We start from the raw sequence: 21,132 nt of genomic DNA, 5'->3' as shown, positions 1-21,132 counted from the left end.
TTCAAACATATTCAAATAACACAATATGCATGGATGTTAAACCAGTACATTGAAGAAACTGTCACCTTTGCATCACAACTTGTTCAATTACAAAAAAATTGCAAGTTTGAGCTCTAATAACTTTTTTGCAAGGTCAAATCAGATTATCAACTGCATATTGAAATCACGACTGGGTTAATTGCAACAAAACGCGCCTATAAGCGTTCAAATCCGTAAAGTATTGTTTGAGTAATCAGCAGAGAACCGAAACTTATCCAAATTTTACTGGTTTGACTGAAGTCAGAGTTGTGGTAAAAACATGCAAAACGGTTTCAAAAAGCACTTCCAAGACGTTTTCCACTACCTATTTGTTCCACTGACTACTGTTAGACACCGAAAATTTCTGTCACGAAAGGCGAAAAAATCAGCCTCCTCATAAAGGCCAGTGTCTTTTGTGTGTTTTCGATAAAAAAAAGTCAGCAGCTCAAAAGAGTCCGAAAACTACTTTAGATGATTGACTATGAAACTGATCTAAAACTATTCTACAATAGTCCATTGACTGCTTATAATCAGCTTGCCTGACAACCTACAGTCAACACATAGTGATAAAAATAGTTTTTGAGAGAGGATTTTTTAATTGGCCAACTTTCTGTGACTTATTGTGTTTGCTGTACAACTATGCCTTGAAAAAGGGTTAAGAGATGACTGATACAGCAGTGGAAATTCAGTATAGATTTGAACTAAATAATAAACCGTTATAAGTTGTCTTAAAGCATCAATTGATGAGGTGAATTTTTCGGCTTTTCATTCTGGATTGTAGTTCAATATGTTTTAGCAGGTTCTCCGTAAAAATTCCGTCAAAAACTTGTCAAGAAAAGATTTTATTCATTTTATCCGTACATTTGTGTGAATTGACTTAGGAGAAGCAAGTCAAAATGCTAGAAGAACTTTTTCCTTGCTTTTCCGGTTGTGAAACTCAAAAATAATTACTATAGTCAAAACAGAAAGAAGTGATTCCTCTTAATCAAATAAAAACGTCAGGTCCTGGCTCCGGTCAGAGTTATTCATAAATAAAAGTCTCAAAGGCCATTAACTGCTAATATTCAGCTTGACTGACGAACTACAGTCAACACATAAAGATAAAAACAGTTTTTGTGAGAGGATCTTTTAGGTGGCCCACTTTACCCCACTTTTTGCGATTCATTGTGTTTTCTCTACAACAATTCCTTGAAAATGTGTTAAAAGATGATCAAACCAAAAATGGCAGCTCGTTATGAATCACAGCTATAGACTTAGCCGTTGTAAGTCATCTTAGAGCAACATTTGCTGATGTGGCTATTTCGGCTTTTCAGTCTGGGTTGTAGTTCAATATGTTTTTGCAGGTTCTCCGTAAAAAATCTGTCAAAAACTTGTCAAAAAAAGGTTTTATTCAAATTATCTCGCCATTTGTGTGTATTCACTTAGGAGAAGCAAGTCAAAACGCTAGAAGAACTTTTTCCTTGCTTTTCCGGTTGTGAAACTCAAAAATAAATACTATTGTCAAAACAGAAATAAGTGATTCCTCTTTATCAAATAAAAACTTCAGGTCGTGGCTCCTGTCAGAGTTTTTCATAAATATAAGGCTCAAAGGCCATTAACTGCTAATATTCAGCTTGACTAACAAACTACAGTCAATCTTAAGGATAAAAACAGTTTTTGTGAGAGGATCTTTTAGGTGGCCCACTTTACCCCACTTTTTGCGATTCATTGTGTTTTCTCTACAACTATTCCTTGAAAATGTGTTAAAAGATGACCAAATCAAGAATGGCAGCTCGTTATGAATCAGAGCTATAGACTTAGCCGTTGTAAGTCATCTTAGAGCAACATTTGCTGATGTGGCTATTTCGGCTTTTCAGTCTGGGTTGTAGTTCAATAAGTTTTTGCAGGTTCTCCGTAAAAAATCTGTCAAAAACTTGTCAAAAAAAGGTTTTATTCAAATTATCTCGCCATTTGTGTGTATTCACTTAGGAGAAGCAAGTCAAAACGCTAGAAGAACTTTTTCCTTGCTTTTCCGGTTGTGAAACTCAAAAATAAATACTATTGTCAAAACAGAAAGAAGTGATTCCTCTTTATCAAATAAAAACTTCAGGTCGTGGCTCCTGTCAGAGTTATTCATGAATATAAGGCTCAAAGGCCATTAACTGCTAATATTCAGCTTGACTAACAAACTACAGTCAATACTTAAGGATAAAAACAGTTTTTGTGAGAGGATCTTTTAGGTGGCCCACTTTACCCCCACTTTTTTCGATTCATTGTGTTTTCTCTACCACTATTCCTTGAAAATGTGTTAAAAGATGACCAAATCAAGAATGGCAGCTCGTTATGAATCACAGCTATAGACTTAGCCGTTGTAAGTCATCTTAGAGCAACATTTGCTGATGTGGCTATTTCGGCTTTTCAGTCTGGGTTGTAGTTCAATATGTTTTTGCAGGTTCTCCGTAAAAAATCTGTCAAAAACTTGTCAAAAAAAGGTTTTATTCAAATTATCTCGCCATTTGTGTGTATTCACTTAGGAGAAGCAAGTCAAAACGCTAGAAGAACTTTTTCCTTGCTTTTCCGGTTGTGAAACTCAAAAATAAATACTATTGTCAAAACAGAAAGAAGTGATTCCTCTTTATCAAATAAAAACTTCAGGTCGTGGCTCCTGTCAGAGTTATTCATAAATATAAGACTCAAAGGCCATTAACTGCTAATATTCAGCTTGACTAACAAACTACAGTCAATACTTAAGGATAAAAACAGTTTTTGTGAGAGGATCTTTTAGGTGGCCCACTTTACCCCACTTTTTGCGATTCATTGTGTTTTCTCTACAACTATTCCTTGAAAAAGTGTTAAAAGTTGACCAAATCCAGAATGGCAGCTCGTTATGAATCACAGCTATAGACTTAGCCGTTGTAAGTCATCTTAGAGCAATATTTGCTGATGTGGCTATTTCGGCTTTTCAGTCTGGGTTGTAGTTCAATATGTTTTTGCAGGTTCTCCGTAAAAAATCTGTCAAAAACTTGTCAAAAACAGGTTTTATTCAAATTATCTCGCCATTTGTGTGTATTCACTTAGGAGAAGCAAGTCAAAACGCTAGAAGAACTTTTTCCTTGCTTTTCCGGTTGTGAAACTCAAAAATAAATACTATTGTCAAAACAGAAAGAAGTGATTCCTCTTTATCAAATAAAAACTTCAGGTCGTGGCTCCTGTCAGAGTTATTCATAAATATAAGGCTCAAAGGCCATTAACTGCTAATATTCAGCTTGACTAACAAACTGCAGTCAATACTTAAGGATAAAAACAGTTTTTGTGAGAGGATCTTTTAGGTGGCCCACTTTACCCCAATTTTTGCGATTCATTGTGTTTTCTCTACAACTATTCCTTGAAAATGTGTTAAAAGATGACCAAATCAAGAATGGCAGCTCGTTATGAATCACAGCTATAGACTTAGCCGTTGTAAGTCATCTTAGAGCAACATTTGCTGATGTGGCTATTTCGGCTTTTCAGTCTGGGTTGTAGTTCAATATGTTTTTGCAGGTTCTCCGTAAAAAATCTGTCAAAAACTTGTCAAAAAAAGGTTTTATTCAAATTATCTCGCCATTTGTGTGTATTCACTTAGAAGAAGCAAGTCAAAACGCTAGAAGAACTTTTTCCTTGCTTTTCCGGTTGTGAAACTCAAAAATAAATACTATTGTCAAAACAGAAAGAAGTGATTCCTCTTTATCAAATAAAAACTTCAGGTCGTGGCTCCTGTCAGAGTTATTCATAAATATAAGGCTCAAAGGCTATTAACTGCTAATATTCAGCTTGACTAACAAACTACAGTCAATCTTAAGGATAAAAACAGTTTTTGTGAGAGGATCTTTTAGGTGGCCCACTTTACCCCACTTTTTGCGATTCATTGTGTTTTCTCTACAATTATTCCTTGAAAATGTGTTAAAAGATGACCAAATCAAGAATGGCAGCTCGTTATGAATCACAGCTATAGACTTAGCCGTTGTAAGTCATCTTAGAGCAACATTTGCTGATGTGGCTATTTCGTCTTTTCAGTCTGGGTTGTAGTTCAATATGTTTTTGCAGGTTCTCCGTAAAAAATCTGTCAAAAACTTGTCAAAAAAAGGTTTTATTCAAATTATCTCGCCATTTGTGTGTATTCACTTAGGAGAAGCAAGTCAATACGCTAGAAGAACTTTTTCCTTGCTTTTCCGGTTGTGAAACTCAAAAATAAATACTATTGTCAAAACAGAAAGAAGTGATTCCTCTTTATCAAATAAAAACTTCAGGTCGTGGCTCCTGTCAGAGTTATTCATAAATATAAGGCTCAAAGGCCATTAACTGCTAATATTCAAGTTGACTAACAAACTACACTCAATCTTAAGGATAAAAACAGTTTTTGTGAGAGGATCTTTTAGGTGGCCCACTTTACCCCACTTTTTGCGATTCATTGTGTTTTCTCTACAACTATTCCTTGAAAATGTGTTAAAAGATGACCAAATCAAGAATTGCAGCTCGTTATGAATCACAGCTATAGACTTAGCCGTTGTAAGTCATCTTAGAGCAATATTTGCTGATGTGGCTATTTCGGCTTTTCAGTCTGGGTTGTAGTTCAATATGTTTTTGCAGGTTCTCCGTAAAAAATCTGTCAAAAACTTGTCAAAAACAGGTTTTGTTCAAATTATCCCGCCATTTGTGTGTATTCACTTAGGAGAAGCAAGTCAAAACGCTAGAAGAACTTTTTCCTTGCTTTTCCGGTTGTGAAACTCAAAAATAAATACTATTGTCAAAACAGAAAGAAGTGATTCCTCTTTATCAAATAAAAACTTCAGGTCGTGGCTCCTGTCAGAGTTATTCATAAATATAAGGCTCAAAGGCCATTAACTGCTAATATTCAGCTTGACTAAGAAACTACAGTCAATCTTAAGGATAAAAACAGTTTTTGTGAGAGGATCTTTTAGGTGGCCCACTTTACCCCACTTTTTGCGATTCATTGTGTTTTCTCTACAATTATTCCTTGAAAATGTGTTAAAAGATGACCAAATCAAGAATGGCAGCTCGTTACGAATCACAGCTATAGACTTAGCCGTTGTAAGTCATCTTAGAGCAACATTTGCTGATGTGGCTATTTCGGTTTTTCAGTCTGGGTTGTAGTTCAATATGTTTTTGCAGGTTCTCCGTAAAAAATCTGTCAAAAACTTGTCAAAAAAAGGTTTTATTCAAATTATCTCGCCATTTGTGTGTATTCACTTAGGAGAAGCAAGTCAAAACGCTAGAAGAACTTTTTCCTTGCTTTTCCGGTTGTGAAACTCAAAAATAAATACTATTGTCAAAACAGAAAGAAGTGATTCCTCTTTATCAAATAAAAACTTCAGGTCGTGGCTCCTGTCAGAGTTATTTATAAATATAAGGCTCAAAGGCCATTAACTGCTAATATTCAGCTTGACTAACAAACTACACTCAATCTTAAGGATAAAAACAGTTTTTGTGAGAGGATCTTTTAGGTGGCCCACTTTACCCCACTTTTTGCGATTCATTGTGTTTTCTCTACAACTATTCCTTGAAAATGTGTTAAAAGATGACCAAATCAAGAATGGCAGCTCGTTATGAATCACAGCTATAGACTTAGCCGTTGTAAGTCATCTTAGAGCAACATTTGCTGATGTGGCTATTTCGGTTTTTCAGTCTGGGTTGTAGTTCAATATGTTTTTGCAGGTTCTCCGTAAAAAATCAGTCAAAAACTTGTCAAAAAAAGGTTTTATTCAAATTATCTCGCCATTTGTGTGTATTCACTTAGGAGAAGCAAGTCAAAACGCTAGAAGAACTTTTTCCTTGCTTTTCCGGTTGTGAAACTCAAAAATAAATACTATTGTCAAAACAGAAAGAAGTGATTCCTCTTTATCAAATAAAAACTTCAGGTCGTGGCTCCTGTCAGAGTTATTCATAAATATAAGACTCAAAGGCCATTAACTGCTAATATTCAGCTTGACTAACAAACTACAGTCAATACTTAAGGATAAAAACAGTTTTTGTGAGAGGATGTTTTAGGTGGCCCACTTTACCCCAGTTTTTCATTTTAAAGTTCTATCTTAATCACTTAAAAAAAGCCCGAAATAGCATGAGAATACAATTGACAGAACATTCTTGTGTTCTAAAAGAAATTCGGATGAGTAAAAGACCCACAGAGGTTGCATTATTCAAGACACGTTTTGAACATATAACTCTTGAGTGCGCTACATCTACGTTGAACACATTATCCATTGAATTTTTAAACTCTTTTTAATTGGTTCTTTTTGTTGGGTGTTTAGTCCATTGAAATCACCATTGATTTCACGTATACTACATTGAAATCACCAGATTCTCTTTTTAAATGACAAAACCAAGAAAAAAATGCACTTTATACCCAACTTTTTCAATTTAAAGTATTATCTTTGGTTTTAATCACTTAAAAGACCCCAATGTAGCATGAAATTATCATGGATAGATCAGCCATCTGTTCTAAAGGAAATTAGGAAGAGGAAAAATCTGAATTTTCTATAAAAATTGCTTCATTTCCTCATACAGTCATTCACATGAAAAACCGTGTAATTTTTCATCACACGAGGAAAATGTTCTCGTGTGAAATCACACGAGACGCATTTTTCACACGAAAAATCATGTGATTTTTCATCACACGAGAAAAAATTGTGTGATTTCACACGAGAGATTTTTAGAGTGTATCGCGCGATTTTTTTTAATTTACACGATGTGGTATTGCAATCGGTTAATAAATATGGCCAGAATTCTGAGCTGGAAAAGAAACGATCTGGAATCACACATATATGTGATATCTCCTTACTTAAAGACCAGCACTTATAGCTCAAGAGGTTGAAAGAAAAATAAAAACGCGGCAAAATTTGATTGTAGATTTAAGGGCGAAATCCAACGGCGTAATATCAAGGTATCTGAAACATTTAACAAGCATCGTTGGTGTAGTGGTAGCATAGCAGCCTTCCAAGCTGTTGACATGGGTTCGATTCCCGTACGATGCAGACTTTTGTTACGTAAATTGCTATTTAGGTTGATATATTGGATCTTTTCCGCTTGTCACAACGGAAATGATCCGATTTTATATTTGTGGTTGCATACAAGAAAGAGACCGAAGATTGACATTACAACTCCCAGACAACGAGAATAAATGTACTACAAGATACTATCAAAAGTGTCAATTAATTCCTGCACTGAATTTGAATATGTAGATAAATTTAGTAGCAGTGGAATAACTATTTTAATGCATGTTTAAATATCGAGAGGCAAAAGTATATATAATGTAATCATTTCATTGTCTTGAACTAAAGGCGGCACATTTTATGGGAGAAAATATCAAAATAACGAGGCGTTTAAATGAGACTTTGGTAGAATTATCGGAGAGTTCGATTAACAACAATAACACAGCTTCGTGGAAAGATGATTTACGGTTTCAAAATCGCTAGTAATGATATAATACATTTTCAATCTCTATGCTGCGTACAGAATACCAATACTCCTTTTAAATTTCTGAATAGCGGTTCGTAGTTCGAACTGTTTGAAGTTGCTGTGAGGATAGCATGAGAGTACCTGTCACTAATCGAGCGGGAAACTTGCAAGCAATCCTGCACGATTTGTCTGAAGTTAACATGAACAACTCTAAAGAAAATATGGAACAATACACATTTATGTGTAGTCCCGGGTAGACCCCATAATTCAAAAAGTTAAAAAAGTACAACTTCATAATTACATTTAACAATTGGAAACTGAATTTTTATAAAAACGCTGAACAAAAAGATATACGAAGTCAAGGAGAGAAATGGCAACAATTAAGAAAAAAAATTGGAAACTTTTTGAACTGTCATTCAAACTGTGCCATCAATTTTATCGGTGCCTGTAATTTTAAACACAAAAATGTAAACCAATGAAAGTCATTTGACGATCCAGACAAATTTCACTTTTTAATTCTGCTGAACGCTTTAGTTTGCAAAGTTATACTTTACTCAAAATGAAAACGTCGACAAACAAGGAGAAATTTATAGATCGACCTCACTTAACCGAAAAGTGATAACAATATATCATGTTTCTCGTTAAGTATAACATGCTCAGTGCATAAGTTAGATCAATGAAAATACTTGCAAGATAGTGAAATGATCCACATTATGACCTGCTAGATCATGCCGAGAACTTTTTTGCAACAAGTAAATTAAAATTATAACCATACGGTGAAATATACTTGAAACAAAAAATACTTCAAATCATTCAAACAAAATAAAGTAATAAACATCAACAAATTTCTTAAAGAATCACATAATAAAATTTTCTTCCGATTGTTTTCTTCCTAAAAATAAAAGAACTTTTAAAAGCTCCTACGTTACTATTCAAAGGAATTTTTTCATGTTGTGAGAGCAAGAAATCATTCAACGTTTTCTTAAAACTTTTCCATTTTTGCAAAAAACCAAAATGAATTGAACAAAATTGAGGATGATTGGCAACGGTTTTCAAAGTGCTACAACAATCTGGTGACTTTTACCTGGTTTATGCTATGGCCTCTGACAGTTGTTAAAAAAACTTTGAACTGTGAAACAATGAAAAACATTTTTTAGGCCTGAAGATCAGAAAAATCTAATGTAGCCATTGTAAGATATAACTCGGATTCAAATATCTTGAGGAGGTTGCTGTGGGATATCAAGTTTCTCTGTTAGGACCTCCAAAGCTTTGAATTGGTCTTATTGGACTCAAACAATGAAAAATTTGTAAAACGTGAGGACAATTGAAGTGATGATAAGTTATAGTTATGCTTTTAATTACTGTTCAGCAGTAATTTTCCTACATATTGATTTTTCAGGTTATAAAGTGTATTAAATAATTGTTGTCCATCCAAATAAAAAACCCATTCTGTACTCATAATTGTATATGAAATTACTTAAATAAAAAATGTTTATGAAAAGACTATGTTCGACAAAAATGAATATGTCCTATCATAGCCTTTAACCACCCCCCCCCCCCATTCTTCTATGTTTAAATAAATTAAATAAATTGGGGTAACAAAAAGTGAATCAAATACTGAAAATAGAAAATTTGACTAAACATTGATTATAAAAACAGATTGAATTACACCTCGGCATGCAATTTTCAGGATCAGATAAACAACCAAGGCCAGCTTTCATCCGACCAACGTGAGTCACACGCAGGGTCACCAGACCAATTGAATCGAAATTGGCTCAAAAATAATTTGCAGATGGGGTTGTCATACCCATTGGGAAGCGCATGGGACGCACATAGTTCACACAAAATGGGCACCCGGAATGAAAGTGATCAATTCTGTCTTCCATCCCAGATTCGAGGGCATAGAACTTGTACAAAACCGGTGCTGATGCTGTTTTTTTACCCACAAATGGGAACAACACACAAGCTTCAATCAATTATAACTGTGCTCCTTACAGTTCACACAATATGGGATTGTTTTATGTGTGCCAGTGAAGTTTGATAAAGAAAAAAATCAATCACAGAGCTGTTTGTTTAAGACTTGTGTGTGTTATACGTGTCAATTATATATTAGATTGGAGACTGGAAGGTTGAATTTATGAAAGTTGTAATAAATGTTAATACGCTAATTATATCAGTTTAATAGAAGTGAGTTGTGTCACTTGGTAAAATTATTTGGCCCTGCAGTTGGTTGGTTGTGATAATAATCGGTTGATAACAAAATCAGAGTGTAAATGTAGTGATGATTTTTGATAACATTAGTTGTTTGAACTAATTTTGCTGAGATAATTGAATAAAATAGTTTTGGAAAATATCGGAAAATTAGAGGGAGTGAGGAAAGCCGTTCTCAGATCTCAATACTAAAATATTGTTTCTGCTCTCAATTCAGCTCTGAAGTTTCTGGTTATTCACTGAGTAATATTTATCCTTACGAACAATAAATTTTCATTTGTGCGCATGATTTCTTACAAATGTTACAATTATATCACCAGCAAAATTTGTTCGAACTAAGATTTGTTGCAAAAAACATTTAAACAAATAATCAAATAAATTCTACTATTTATCGAGAATCCCTTATAAATCGAGAATCCCTACTACATTTACAATCTGATTATGTTAGCAACCGATTAATATCACAACCAACCAAGTGAGGGCCAATCCAATTCAGCCAAGTGACTCATCTCAGCACTATTCAACTGATCCTTAGTTAACGTATTAATATATACTACAACTTATTTGAATTCAATCTTCCATCCCCCTGCCCAATATAAAAATGAGACGTAGAGCACAAACAGGTCTTAGGCCTATAGCGTTGCGATTGATTTGGTTCTTTATCAGACTTCATTTTCTTTATCAGACCTCATTGAGTCCAATGAGGTCATTCCAAAATTTTTTGATGTGCTAACAGAACTCTTGAAGTCTAAGAGCTTACTCCTGAAGTTATTTGAATTACATGTTATAAATGACCAGAATCACATTACAGATTTTTCTGATCTAAAATGTTTTTTATTGCTTCACATCTCAAAAAAGAATTTTTAACAACTGTCGGAAGCCGTAGCAGAAATATCGTAAAATTCACCTTATTTTGCAACATTTCGAAATTTTTGAACTCAACAGCATTAAGAGACTTTAGCACAGTCTATGATTCTCATCAAACAAAATTGGTTAAAACACTCACGTGCACATTTTTAAATGCCGAAAGTCTGCATTGACAGAAATTAAAATGCCAGAAGTTGCTACTTAGCCAGAAGTTGAATTTCATTGACTTTCGTCATTTTAAAACGTGCGCGTTTCGTGTTTTAAGCATGGTTAAGTGACTCTGCAGAAGTCACTTCGAAATTCTGACTTAATATCTCGAACCGCTTCGCGGTTCTCGATAAATGCCAGAAGTTCTCAGTGACTTCAAGCAGAGCCACTTAAACATAACTTAGTATTTTCCCACAAACAGTCTGTTTGGTGTTTCATTAGCATTCCTTTTCCGTGGGACCGGCTGTTTTTCTCAGCCGGAACTCTTGGTTCTGATCAAACCATCCAGATTCTAGAAAGAGTTTTTATCAGACCATGCATTGTTCAAGCACAAGCTTGATATAGCTTGATTTCCTTATTTTGTTTTGATTGATTGATGACTTTATTTATTTTGATTTGTAAAATTTGTGGGCGGGTTTTATGTTTTACGCACTTATGCAACCTAGCAATTCATTGTAAGCTGGAAATCTCTTGTGAATAAGTAGTAAACATGCATAGACTTTGCAAATGGCTCCGTTAAAGTTATCTAGACTATTCAGACTCTAGAGCTTGCTCTGATCAGACTATCCGAACACTGGACGAGGCTCTGATTAGACATTCCAGACCGCAGGTAGTGCGCTGAGTAGAGCGTGTACATTCTTGATGCGGCCTTCATAAGATTTTCGAGAACGTAGACTCGCTGCCAGACTCTTTCGCTGGGTCGCGCGTTGCCCCTGTGCGCGATCCAAATCAGTGTGATCAGAGCTGGCTTCGGTCGCGCACCTCGGCCCGGGATTCTGTTATCTCATTATCTCATATGCCAGCTGGATGCCTAAATAAAAAGGGGCTATGAATAGCACGTGCAGTCGTTCAGTTCAATTCTTCAACCAATTAAGCATTCAAACTAAGAATTATTCCAACTTCCTTAACTAAATTGGGATCGCTCGATGCGATAAGTAGCTATATTAGTGGGCATAAATCTTGTGCAAGTGCTATTACATAAAAATACATCCATCTCTCCCATGAAACTGCAGCCCCCCCTCACTGTATATTTACGGAAGTGGGGGGGGGGGGGGGGGTATGAGTTAGATGACCACTCAGCTGGGATCTATAATAAATATGGGGATCTTCTCCGTTTGTGCCCCCCCCCAGTACGCCATGCAACCCCCAGTTACAGAGCAAGCTCCATCACAAGTAAATCAATACGTTAAAATATGGCACGTGCGTCTGGGGGGTGCAAATAATATGCACCCACTAAGCTGGGGGGTGGGTACACAAACGGTGGAAAAGATCCAAATTTGGGAAATAATATAGTGTATGCGTGCGTGTGTTTGTGTGTGTTCGGGGGGGGGGTGGATTGATGAAAGGGGGGGCAATAGAGCTCATTATTACTTTCGAATTCATCTTTGGGAGAAGAGTAGTTTGTATGAACCACACTTTCTTCCACTGCAGCATTTTAAGCCAAATTGTCTCACTATTGCGAGAAATATCCCAAACTTCCGGACGGCAGCCAATCAAGTTTACTACAACCAGCTTTTGCTCCGACATAATTTGCTGAGAGAAAAAATTATGTGGCGTTTTCGAGACTCGACTGACAGTGGTGTGAAAGGAGAACGCCCATCCCTGGGAACAGGGGCTACATTGACATCCAGTGACACAGAATACTGGGTAAACCAACCCCGGCAGCAGGTTTGTGGGAAACTTCAATCCATACAAATTTGCAGCTTAGTGGAAAACAGTTATTTTATATCAAAAAAATTAACGGATCTATTCTGTCCCCCCCCCCCCCCCCCCTGAGCTTTTTATGACCACCAGTTACAAATTATATGTTGTTATATAGCATGTTACTATGTAAGAAAATAGCACGTGCGCCTGGGGTCATAAAACAAATGCTCACTAAGCTGGGGAGGGGGGCAGAATAGATCCAAGTTGACTGCTAACCAGGATTGGAACTCGATTTATTAAATCAATAATTCGAATGGACTTTGTTGAGTGACACGTAGTCGAGTTTCCTACTCGGTCGAGGAAAGGTGTTTTCATGGGTCGAGCACGGTCTTTACATGGAAATTTTGGGCCGAAAAGTAGCACTTTGATAGTAGAGCTGAGGACAATTAATCGGCGGAGTGTCAATTAAAAGTTGGATCTTTTCCGTTTGTGCCCCCAGTACGTCATCAACCACTCAGTAACAGAGCACCTGCAACTACATAGTAAATGGGGGGTGTAATATGCACCCACTACCCAACTCCGACCTTCCCATTATATCACCCATGCAATTTTACCCCCCCCCCCCCCCTTACGGTATATTTTTGATGATTGGGGGGTTTGGGTCTTTCCCATTATAGCTCCCCCATGAAATTATAGCCCCCACATTATGGTATAATTACCGTGTTTGGGGGGGGGGCTATAGGTTATCTGACCACTAATCTGGGGGGGGGCTATAATGGGAAAGACCCGGGGGTTTGTAATGGCTGCTCTCCTGTCAAAGACAAGGAAAACTTTGCACTGCCAAGTTCGTTTCTGCGATTTCAAATCTGTCTGGATATTATCTTTTTGCAGTTAACTTTTGTGAACTGTATTATCCACTATTCTGTAGATTACCGTTGCATTACTTGTTAATCAATTAATCCTGATAACTAATTGCTCAACTTTGCCGTCAAACAATTTGTTTCGCTAAGAACACTAAATAATTCAAATTGAAACAATCTTTTTTGTTGAGTCTTGGCTAAAAACTCAAAATATGAATCGAACTTTTAAATTATCTTGAAGTGCATCCTTGGTAATTGACTTTTCTATTGAATGCAATATTATATAAACAGATTAATTAAGTAACACTTGCGCGAACGCAAAGAAAATTTGGACCTCTATCATTATAGGCCTCCTCCCAGCTTAGTGGTCAGATAACCTATAGCACCCCAAACATGGTAATTCTACCATATTGGGGGCCTATAATTTCATGGGGGGCTATAATGGGAAAGACCCCGAGGTTTCGTTAAAGCCATTAAGTGAAGCTGACTTCTTGCTTTGCATGTAGTTTCTCGTACTTAGTATGTTCCCGAGAAGAAAAGTTTGGAGAATATCAAAGTTAATTCTCTTTGTTAAAGTCAAAAAGTCTATTTTAGCTGGTCAAAATTGGTTACAACGTACAATCACTAAGATGGTGTAAAAAAACAAGACATGATAACATTTTTTTTACTGCTCCAGAAATTTGGTTTCAATACGCATTTTATGTCAACATAATACAAACAAGATTGCAATTTTCAACTAATTGTTAGTAGTTTTTCAAACACATTTTCTACTGCTAGTCTTGTGGGTTTACATGTCAAAATTGCATCACTGATTGGTTTTTGATAAGGATGTCGACAGAATGAGAATAGTTTATGTCTGCGTAAGTTTGATTTCATGGGAAGTACGTTAACCATGTAGAAATTTAAACTGTTGGCGAAAGTGAACAAATCAAAATGGTTGCGATAGAAAGTAGCATTAAATGTCGCTTGCAATGCTATGCTGACCTCACTGCTTGATTTGATTTTCAGACATTGCAGACTAACGCAAGATATTGCTTTCTTGCAAATTCTGACCAGCCGTTAACATACTCCCCCGAATTGCGGTGCTGCAGGTGGGTTGAATTTCTATCTGACTCTTCGTTGAATTAGATTTTCTTCAATCCCATCTTTATTCCATGCGTTAAAGTACTCTGCAAACGCTCTTTCAGCTCCAACAAATTTGTCCCGTTGTCGCTGCTGATTGTACTCTGTTTGCTTCTTAGTGGAGTAACTTGAAAATATTTCATGTAGAAAGCTATCGGTTCCTTTGCTCAGTTTTCACAATTAAGAGGCCAATCTAGTTCGCTCACCTTTTCTTGAAGGCTATTGAAGCATCTAACTCTTCTTTGAGTAGATCGAACATTACGGGTGTTATCGTTTGTGCTCTGCCCTTTCTGCAGTAACACACTTCCTCTTGATTGGTCTTGGGGCGTTTCGTATTCCTAGGATCAACATCTCTTCTCACATGTTCTGCGCTTTCGCTTTGATTTTCTTTGTGCAAATTTTGCAAAATCAATTCAACCGCCTGATGTTTCCAATGTAGCAATATTGGATGCTTCGGATTGAAATTCAATTGGTTTTTGCATATTTTTACTTTGGCTCGAATAAATCCCTCTTCATCTAGGAAGGATAAAAATTCTGGGGTTTCGCTGCTCTTTGGGATTTTCTTTTCAGCTTTCAGAGACTTCTTCTCTTCGCCAAACTGTTCTAGCTGTAGTAACTTGGAGATGATTGCTTTTGCTTTTTCTCTTCTTTTTTTCAACGCTGACTATAAGTGTTGCTGGTTTGTATTAGCTCAATGCTCGCTGTACGTATGCAATTGTATTGACTAGTCTTTTAAAGTTAATGAATGATTCCCAGGGAATAACAGTTTTCTTTTCTTCGGCTTGTTTCGTGAAGGCTGATGAGAGTAGACTCTCTTCATCTGTGGCACAAATCAAAAGTACTCGCTCTGGCTATTCCCTTTCTGGTTGCTTCAAGCAGGCCGGCCCAGTGAGCCACTCACTTCTCTTGAGTTCCTCATTATTGATTGCTCTAGTGCCAATGTCCACTTGGTTCTTGATACCGCTCACATGTTTTCACTGAGAAGCATCACAGCTACCCAGTTGGATTGAAACGCTTGTTGTTTACAATAGAAGCTGCAATACTGTAGTTGAGTCTGGCCTAAGACTGAAACTATTTAACTTCATTTTATGTTGCTTCTGTTCTTTTATCTGTTTTTCAGCATCACTGCCATGACTGTCGCTTGTAATTCCAGGGTGATATTGAAAGATGTCTCATTGGGGTAACTTGGCATTTTTCAATGACAAATTCACAGTCAGTTAATTGTTTTTTGGTTGTAAACGTAGACAAGCCACTGCACATATCGTTTCTTTGGATGCGTCGGCAAACAAATGATTTTCAGTTTTATCCCTCGCTGTATTGAAGTATCTTCTATCGATGCTTGTTTCAGCTACAATTGGAAGTTAATATCTCTCTCCCGAGTTAATATCTCTCACCAGGTTCCAGTTTGTAGTCTCTATGTTGTCAATTCTTATTCCAGATGCCTTTCTTCTCATGTGACGACGTCTCATGTGAACACTGAACTGAGCAAACAATCCAATCCTGTCGAATACTGAAGATACCAGTGGCAGAATATTCACCTGAGTTATAGATTCATCGACTTCCTTGTTCGTACCTCTGCACACTTGAAGCCTGTTATCATTTTGAGTCGACTGTAGTCCAAACACTGAGGATCCCTCTGTTTTAGGTTCTACTTCAACTTGTTTCGTGTTGCTGATTGACTTCAAATCTTCTGGAATTGCTACGGAAACTGCATCGTTATTGCTTGTTCACAACTTCAATTCGAATCGGTACTGTGAAAGAAGTGGTTGTAGCTGATTGAAGGCTTCAATTGCTTCTTCAGGAGTTTCTACTGATTTGACAAAATCGTCCACGTAGAAATTATTTTCCATGCCTTTGCTGCGATTCAAACTTGTTTGTTGTTTAATCCCGGTCGCTTGAAAGCATAATTTGCGCAAGTTGGAGAACTCTTAGCGCCTGAGCCTGACGCTTATGTTCGTATATTTTAACAGATTCGTTAGTTCATGTAAACCACAGAAATCTCAAGCAACTTCTATCCTGTGCGAAAACCTGCACTTGTAGAAACATAGATTCGATGTAAGCTTTCATGGCTATTGGTCCTGGCTAAATCTGTTCCAATTACGTAAAATCTTATCTACGCAAAATTAGTTCCAATTAATTGGGTAGCAGATCACGTCATGCTGGTAGCTTGTTGTTTAGACATACTTCTTTGTACTTTGATGCAGCATTGCAAACACGTCTCACTTTGCCAATTTTTTTCCGGTTTAGCACTCGATGGTGTTGCAGATACCATTCTTTCCCAAATGTGTCTCACGTCGGAATTAAAATCCAGTAAGTAAGGCTGACCCAAGGCCGAGCTTTACTTGTTCGGCTTGCATGGCTTTGTTTCAATCCGCAGCCTTCCCATTTCATGCCGCCCGCCTGTAAATTTGCAAGTACTCTTTAGCATTTTTTCGGCCTGCAAATCCTTCTTTGACTGACTGAGGACCTTGATTTTGAAAGGATAGGTTTCTATGTCCCAACAAGTTTGGATGTTCTTAGCCACATTCAAGTCTTCGGTTAGAGCAAAATGACAAAAATTTTGTCTTTTTTTGCCCCTCAAGTGTTCAGTAACTGTCCATCCTAGCTCTGTTAGAACAGCAAAAAAGTTCACTTTGTGTTCCTATCTTGTATTCTAAAGGGCGTTGTATCTCGTGAGCATCCTGGCCAAAGTTAATGCCATATTCGAATAATTTGAAGTTTTTGTTGTGTAAAACACTCAAGTGATTGAAGTTTTGCTTGAACTTGTTTTAATTGTAATTTTTGGTTCTCAATGAGACTGACTGGTATGCAATTGATTTGATTAATTGCCCTTTTGAATGCAGTCGCTTTATTTTAAGAGCAGACATTTCTGTCTTCGGATCCTTTGTTCCGTGTCTGCCAGCTATGTTGAGCGTAACATCGGTGCCTTGAACGCATAACCCCTCTTGCACTGTGACCGATGAATGAAACCGCTGATTCACTATCGAGAATAAAATATGTGTTCAGCCTGTATTGAGAAAGGAATTATTTGAAGAGATATCTTAACTTGGATCCTCTGGATGATTGTTTTAGCGTTTACGTTGTCTGCATGATTGCCCTCGTTCATTTGGTTTTCTGAGAGTAGCAGCCGGTTATGCTTTTTTGTACATCCATTGGTACTGCACGCATTGGCTTTATAATATTTGATTATTTGATGGTATGTGCTTTACCTAGACATCCATATGACAAGCGTTGCTTCCTCACTACTGTGCAATCATTCACAATCATGTTCCTATATAGTGGACAGTTCCATATTTTTTGAGTGCCGTCAGCTAGTGGACAGTGATCACAATTTATTATCTTCATTTCTTTCGCTTTCGATCAAGCACTGAAGATCGATGTTTTCGAGAACCGTTCGTCTCTATTTGGTGCTTGTTCGGTCTTCTTTACATGGTTCCCCTTAAAAAATGAGAACCTTCCGTACAGGAATGCTAATCTAGATAGCCATTATTCAAACATAATCCAATCAGGCCAGTCTTCATCTATATCATCGACTTAGAACCACCACTTCTCTTTGAGATCCTGAAATAGATTGTCTACTGCCATATACAGTGTTGAACTTGCTGCAAATCTGCAGTCTGCTTGTACTGAAGTCTGAAACAAAAACTAAGAAACTTATCAGTACTGTTGAGTTGTGAGATTTCACCTGACTATCATTGCCAATACTCTCTAGCTTTGAATCGTTGATCACACGAGGCCTTCCCTTCCGACCTTCTTTTCCGGAATGCTCCATGCAGTCCCATGGAACTGTCCAGAATCGCCCATTCCAGATATTAACAGCTTGGCCTTGCTTTTCAGTAGAGTCTTCAGATGGCTCATCTTCTTTGAGTCCCTTGTAGCAAGGAAAATACTAGAACACTCCGGCCATTCGAGAGGGTTTCCAGCTTTGGCGCTTAACTCCAGTTTTGGTAGGTTACTGCTACCTGAGTAACCAGTGTTGTATCGTAGACCAACTCTGGGGGAAATGTCTCGGTCTGCAACACTTGATGAATGGTCGCTTGAAATGCAATATCATGAGAAGTGGTTATGCCTGTTCACTTCAGTGGTTGCTTCGAAGCGAGCTGTATATCGATCTGGTGTTAGAGGGTTGTTGATTCTGTTAGGCTAGTTGGAGACATCTCTTTTATTTTGGGTCCAATTGAAGGGTGATTAGTCTCGAGCGCTAATTGATTGGGACGAGTTTCATCACCATTTTCCGATGCTGTTTTTTTCACTCTGCTTCGTCGAAAATGTTTCTGAAACATTCATCGTATCTTGAACGCTTGCTGTTGCTCCATTTAGCAGTCTAAAATTTCAATTACTTTGTAGCCAAGCCTTCGTGTTGTGTTTACTTGTTACCCTAAATCTTGAAATCTCTTGTCGTATTTGTGAGCTATTGATTGAAGCTGTTTTCTGCGGTTTGTGCTTGTTTTTCCTGGTTTCTGCGGTTTGTCCTGGTTTCTGTTTGCTTTTGCTTTGCTTAATCAAGTCAAACAGGATTAGTAATTCATTATTAATTGAATTGAATATTTCGATACGCCTAACTGGCTTTTTGTTGTTGTTTCGTTTAATTTTCTTTGGTGGGTGCCTTCGTCACTCATCTTACCAGTTTGCCTTCCACTGTCTGGGTCGGCGGACCATATGTATCAGCTGCTGTCCTATCAAAGACAAGTAAAGCTTTTAACCACCGAGTTCGTTTCAGCGGTTTCAAATCTGTCTGGATATTATCTTTATGCAGTTAATTTTTGTGAGCTGTTCTATTCGTTGTACTTTAAATTACCGTTTCAAAACTTGTTGCTCAATTAGTCCTGATAACTAATTGCTTTGATATGCTCTCTATCAGTTTGTTTCGCTAAGAATACAAACAACTCAAATTGAAATGATCAAATTGTTGCTCAAAGTGCAACCCCTGATAACAAACTTCTCTATTGAATGTTATTATAATTGAATCGATTAAATAACAGAATTGCGCGAACGCAAAAAAAAATATTTTACAAATTTCCAAAAAATTGCTATAATGTGTAACTTCTAGTCTTTAATAGGCCCCAATATCATGGATATTGAAGTTATGCTGGGCTTTATTGAAGCCAGAAAAAAAATTGTCTCAAAGTTTCACCAACTTGGGATTTTTGTTCCTCAGAGAAAAAGTTTGAAGAATGTCAAAATTAATTCTTTTGCTAAAGTCAACAATTTATGATAACATGTCAAATCTATTTAAAACTGTACAATCACTAGGATAGTCTACAGAAACACGACACGATAACATTTTGTTTTACTGCTCAAGAAATTTTGCTTCAATGCGTACTGTATATCAATTTATTACAACCAAAAAAGCAAGTTTTCAACTGATTTTAAGTTGGTTTTCAAGCTCCTTTTATGCTGCTAGTCTTGTGGAATTTGATGTCATTTTTGTACCACTGATTGATTGTAGATAAGGATGTAGACAGAATGAGAACAATCTTCCATACCGGCAGTTTTTCTGTGTAACTTTGATTTTATGGGAAATTTTTTAACCATGTAGAAATTTAAACTGTTGATGAAAGTGAACAAATCAATAGGGGTGCAATAGAATGTAACATTAAATTTCGAGTGTCATGATATTCTAACTTCACTGCTTGCTTTGCCCTTCATTTTAGTTGTTCATTATGAAGTGTAGCCTCAACACGATTCTTTGACCACTAAACTGGGGGCATAAGGGTTTATATCCCCTACTACGCTGGGGGAGATTGATGCCCAAAAGATGCCGATTTTTGTAAAGCATAAGGATCCATTTTTTATTTGTGTTTCTTGAAAACTTTATAGCGTACAAATTGACTAATTTTTATGCATTAGTGAGCATTATTAAATGACCTTAGGAGTAAATTTTCGAAGCAAAATGCGGAGTCATGAAAACACTTTTCCTCGACTCATGATTGACAAGAAATGACAAAATTTTGAAACTAGACAGAAACGACAATGGTGTTTTCCCGGGTTGAAGATTCTTTGATTTCATACAAAAATCATACATGATTTCATACTCTCCGTATTGGATTTCTTAGTAAGATCCTTAAATGAAACCAAAGAAATCGTATTTGATCCTAGTATGAGTATCACGAATCATACATCTATTTTTCATAAGTCATTTTTCAATTTATGTTATTTCGGCATCACCTGAGTGATTCCCCGGCATCATTAATGATCCGCCAAAAGTCCTTAACGTACAATAATTTTGCCAATGGGGAACTAACTAAAAGAGTAAGTCCAAATGGATAACAAAAGTTTTGATATTCTCTGAAGCCAGTTTTTACCTATAAATTGTCATTTAAAAGGAATTTTTAGTATTTTTTGTTGCATTTAACCTCAAATTCGGTTTTTGAGAATGTTTAAATTGCTTTTTCTTTAGCGCACACAAAGAATGAAATTGGGGTTGCAATGCATTATAATAAATAAATATGCCCTCTGATAACATTATACAAGAATTTGTGGCTCCAGTCAATTCTTTATTCGTTTAAAAAGACCTTGTATGTTTTCCAAGAAAAATTTTCAACTTCAATAGCAAATGAAAATTATACAGTTTTTAGGTTTTGCAATTTTTTATTATTCCTGTATGATTTCTGGGAAATCATATATGAACCTTTTATGACTACCAGGTATTTGTAATTTCAATCAATTTTTGTAATTCAGAAATTTGAAACAAGACAAAAATGACAATGATGTCGTCTCAAATTAATAGTCAGCGTGTGTGATTTCGGTTAAACTTTAGTCCAGTTCTTCC

At 36.6% G+C, this 21,132-nt stretch overlaps 2 protein-coding genes and 1 non-coding gene across 10 annotated transcripts in view; 2 read left to right on the top strand and 1 right to left on the bottom strand.

Annotated features, from left to right (window-relative positions):
- Positions 1-21,132, bottom strand: part of LOC142336036 (uncharacterized) — a 421,548-nt gene that overhangs the window by 175,085 nt on the left and 225,331 nt on the right. The gene's annotated exons all lie outside the window — the stretch shown is intronic.
- Trnag-ucc (transfer RNA glycine (anticodon UCC)) lies at positions 6,955-7,025 on the top strand. Its single transcript has one exon. It is a non-coding gene; the product is annotated as a tRNA-Gly (tRNA).
- The window catches only part of LOC142336034 (uncharacterized), a 79,957-nt gene continuing 70,377 nt past the window's right edge, over positions 11,553-21,132 (top strand). For 2 of the 8 annotated variants that reach the window (XM_075384525.1, XM_075384517.1), the window contains exons 1-2: positions 11,571-11,665; positions 12,189-12,402. In XM_075384525.1, coding sequence (XP_075240640.1) covers positions 11,661-11,665; positions 12,189-12,402 — 219 coding nt within the window. In that variant the 5' untranslated portion in view covers positions 11,571-11,660. Of the gene's footprint in view, positions 11,703-12,160; positions 12,403-21,132 lie in introns of all 8 variants that reach the window. The other 6 variants (XM_075384520.1, XM_075384518.1, XM_075384519.1 and 3 more) reach the window with 6 other exon arrangements.

The sequence above is a fragment of the Convolutriloba macropyga genome, chromosome 3 (assembly GCF_964194025.1).
Source record: "Convolutriloba macropyga chromosome 3, txConMacr16.3, whole genome shotgun sequence".
Lineage (NCBI taxonomy): Eukaryota > Metazoa > Xenacoelomorpha > Acoela > Convolutidae > Convolutriloba > Convolutriloba macropyga.
Note: the sequence above shows the minus strand (reverse complement) of the source record. Positions and strands in the feature narration are given on the sequence as shown.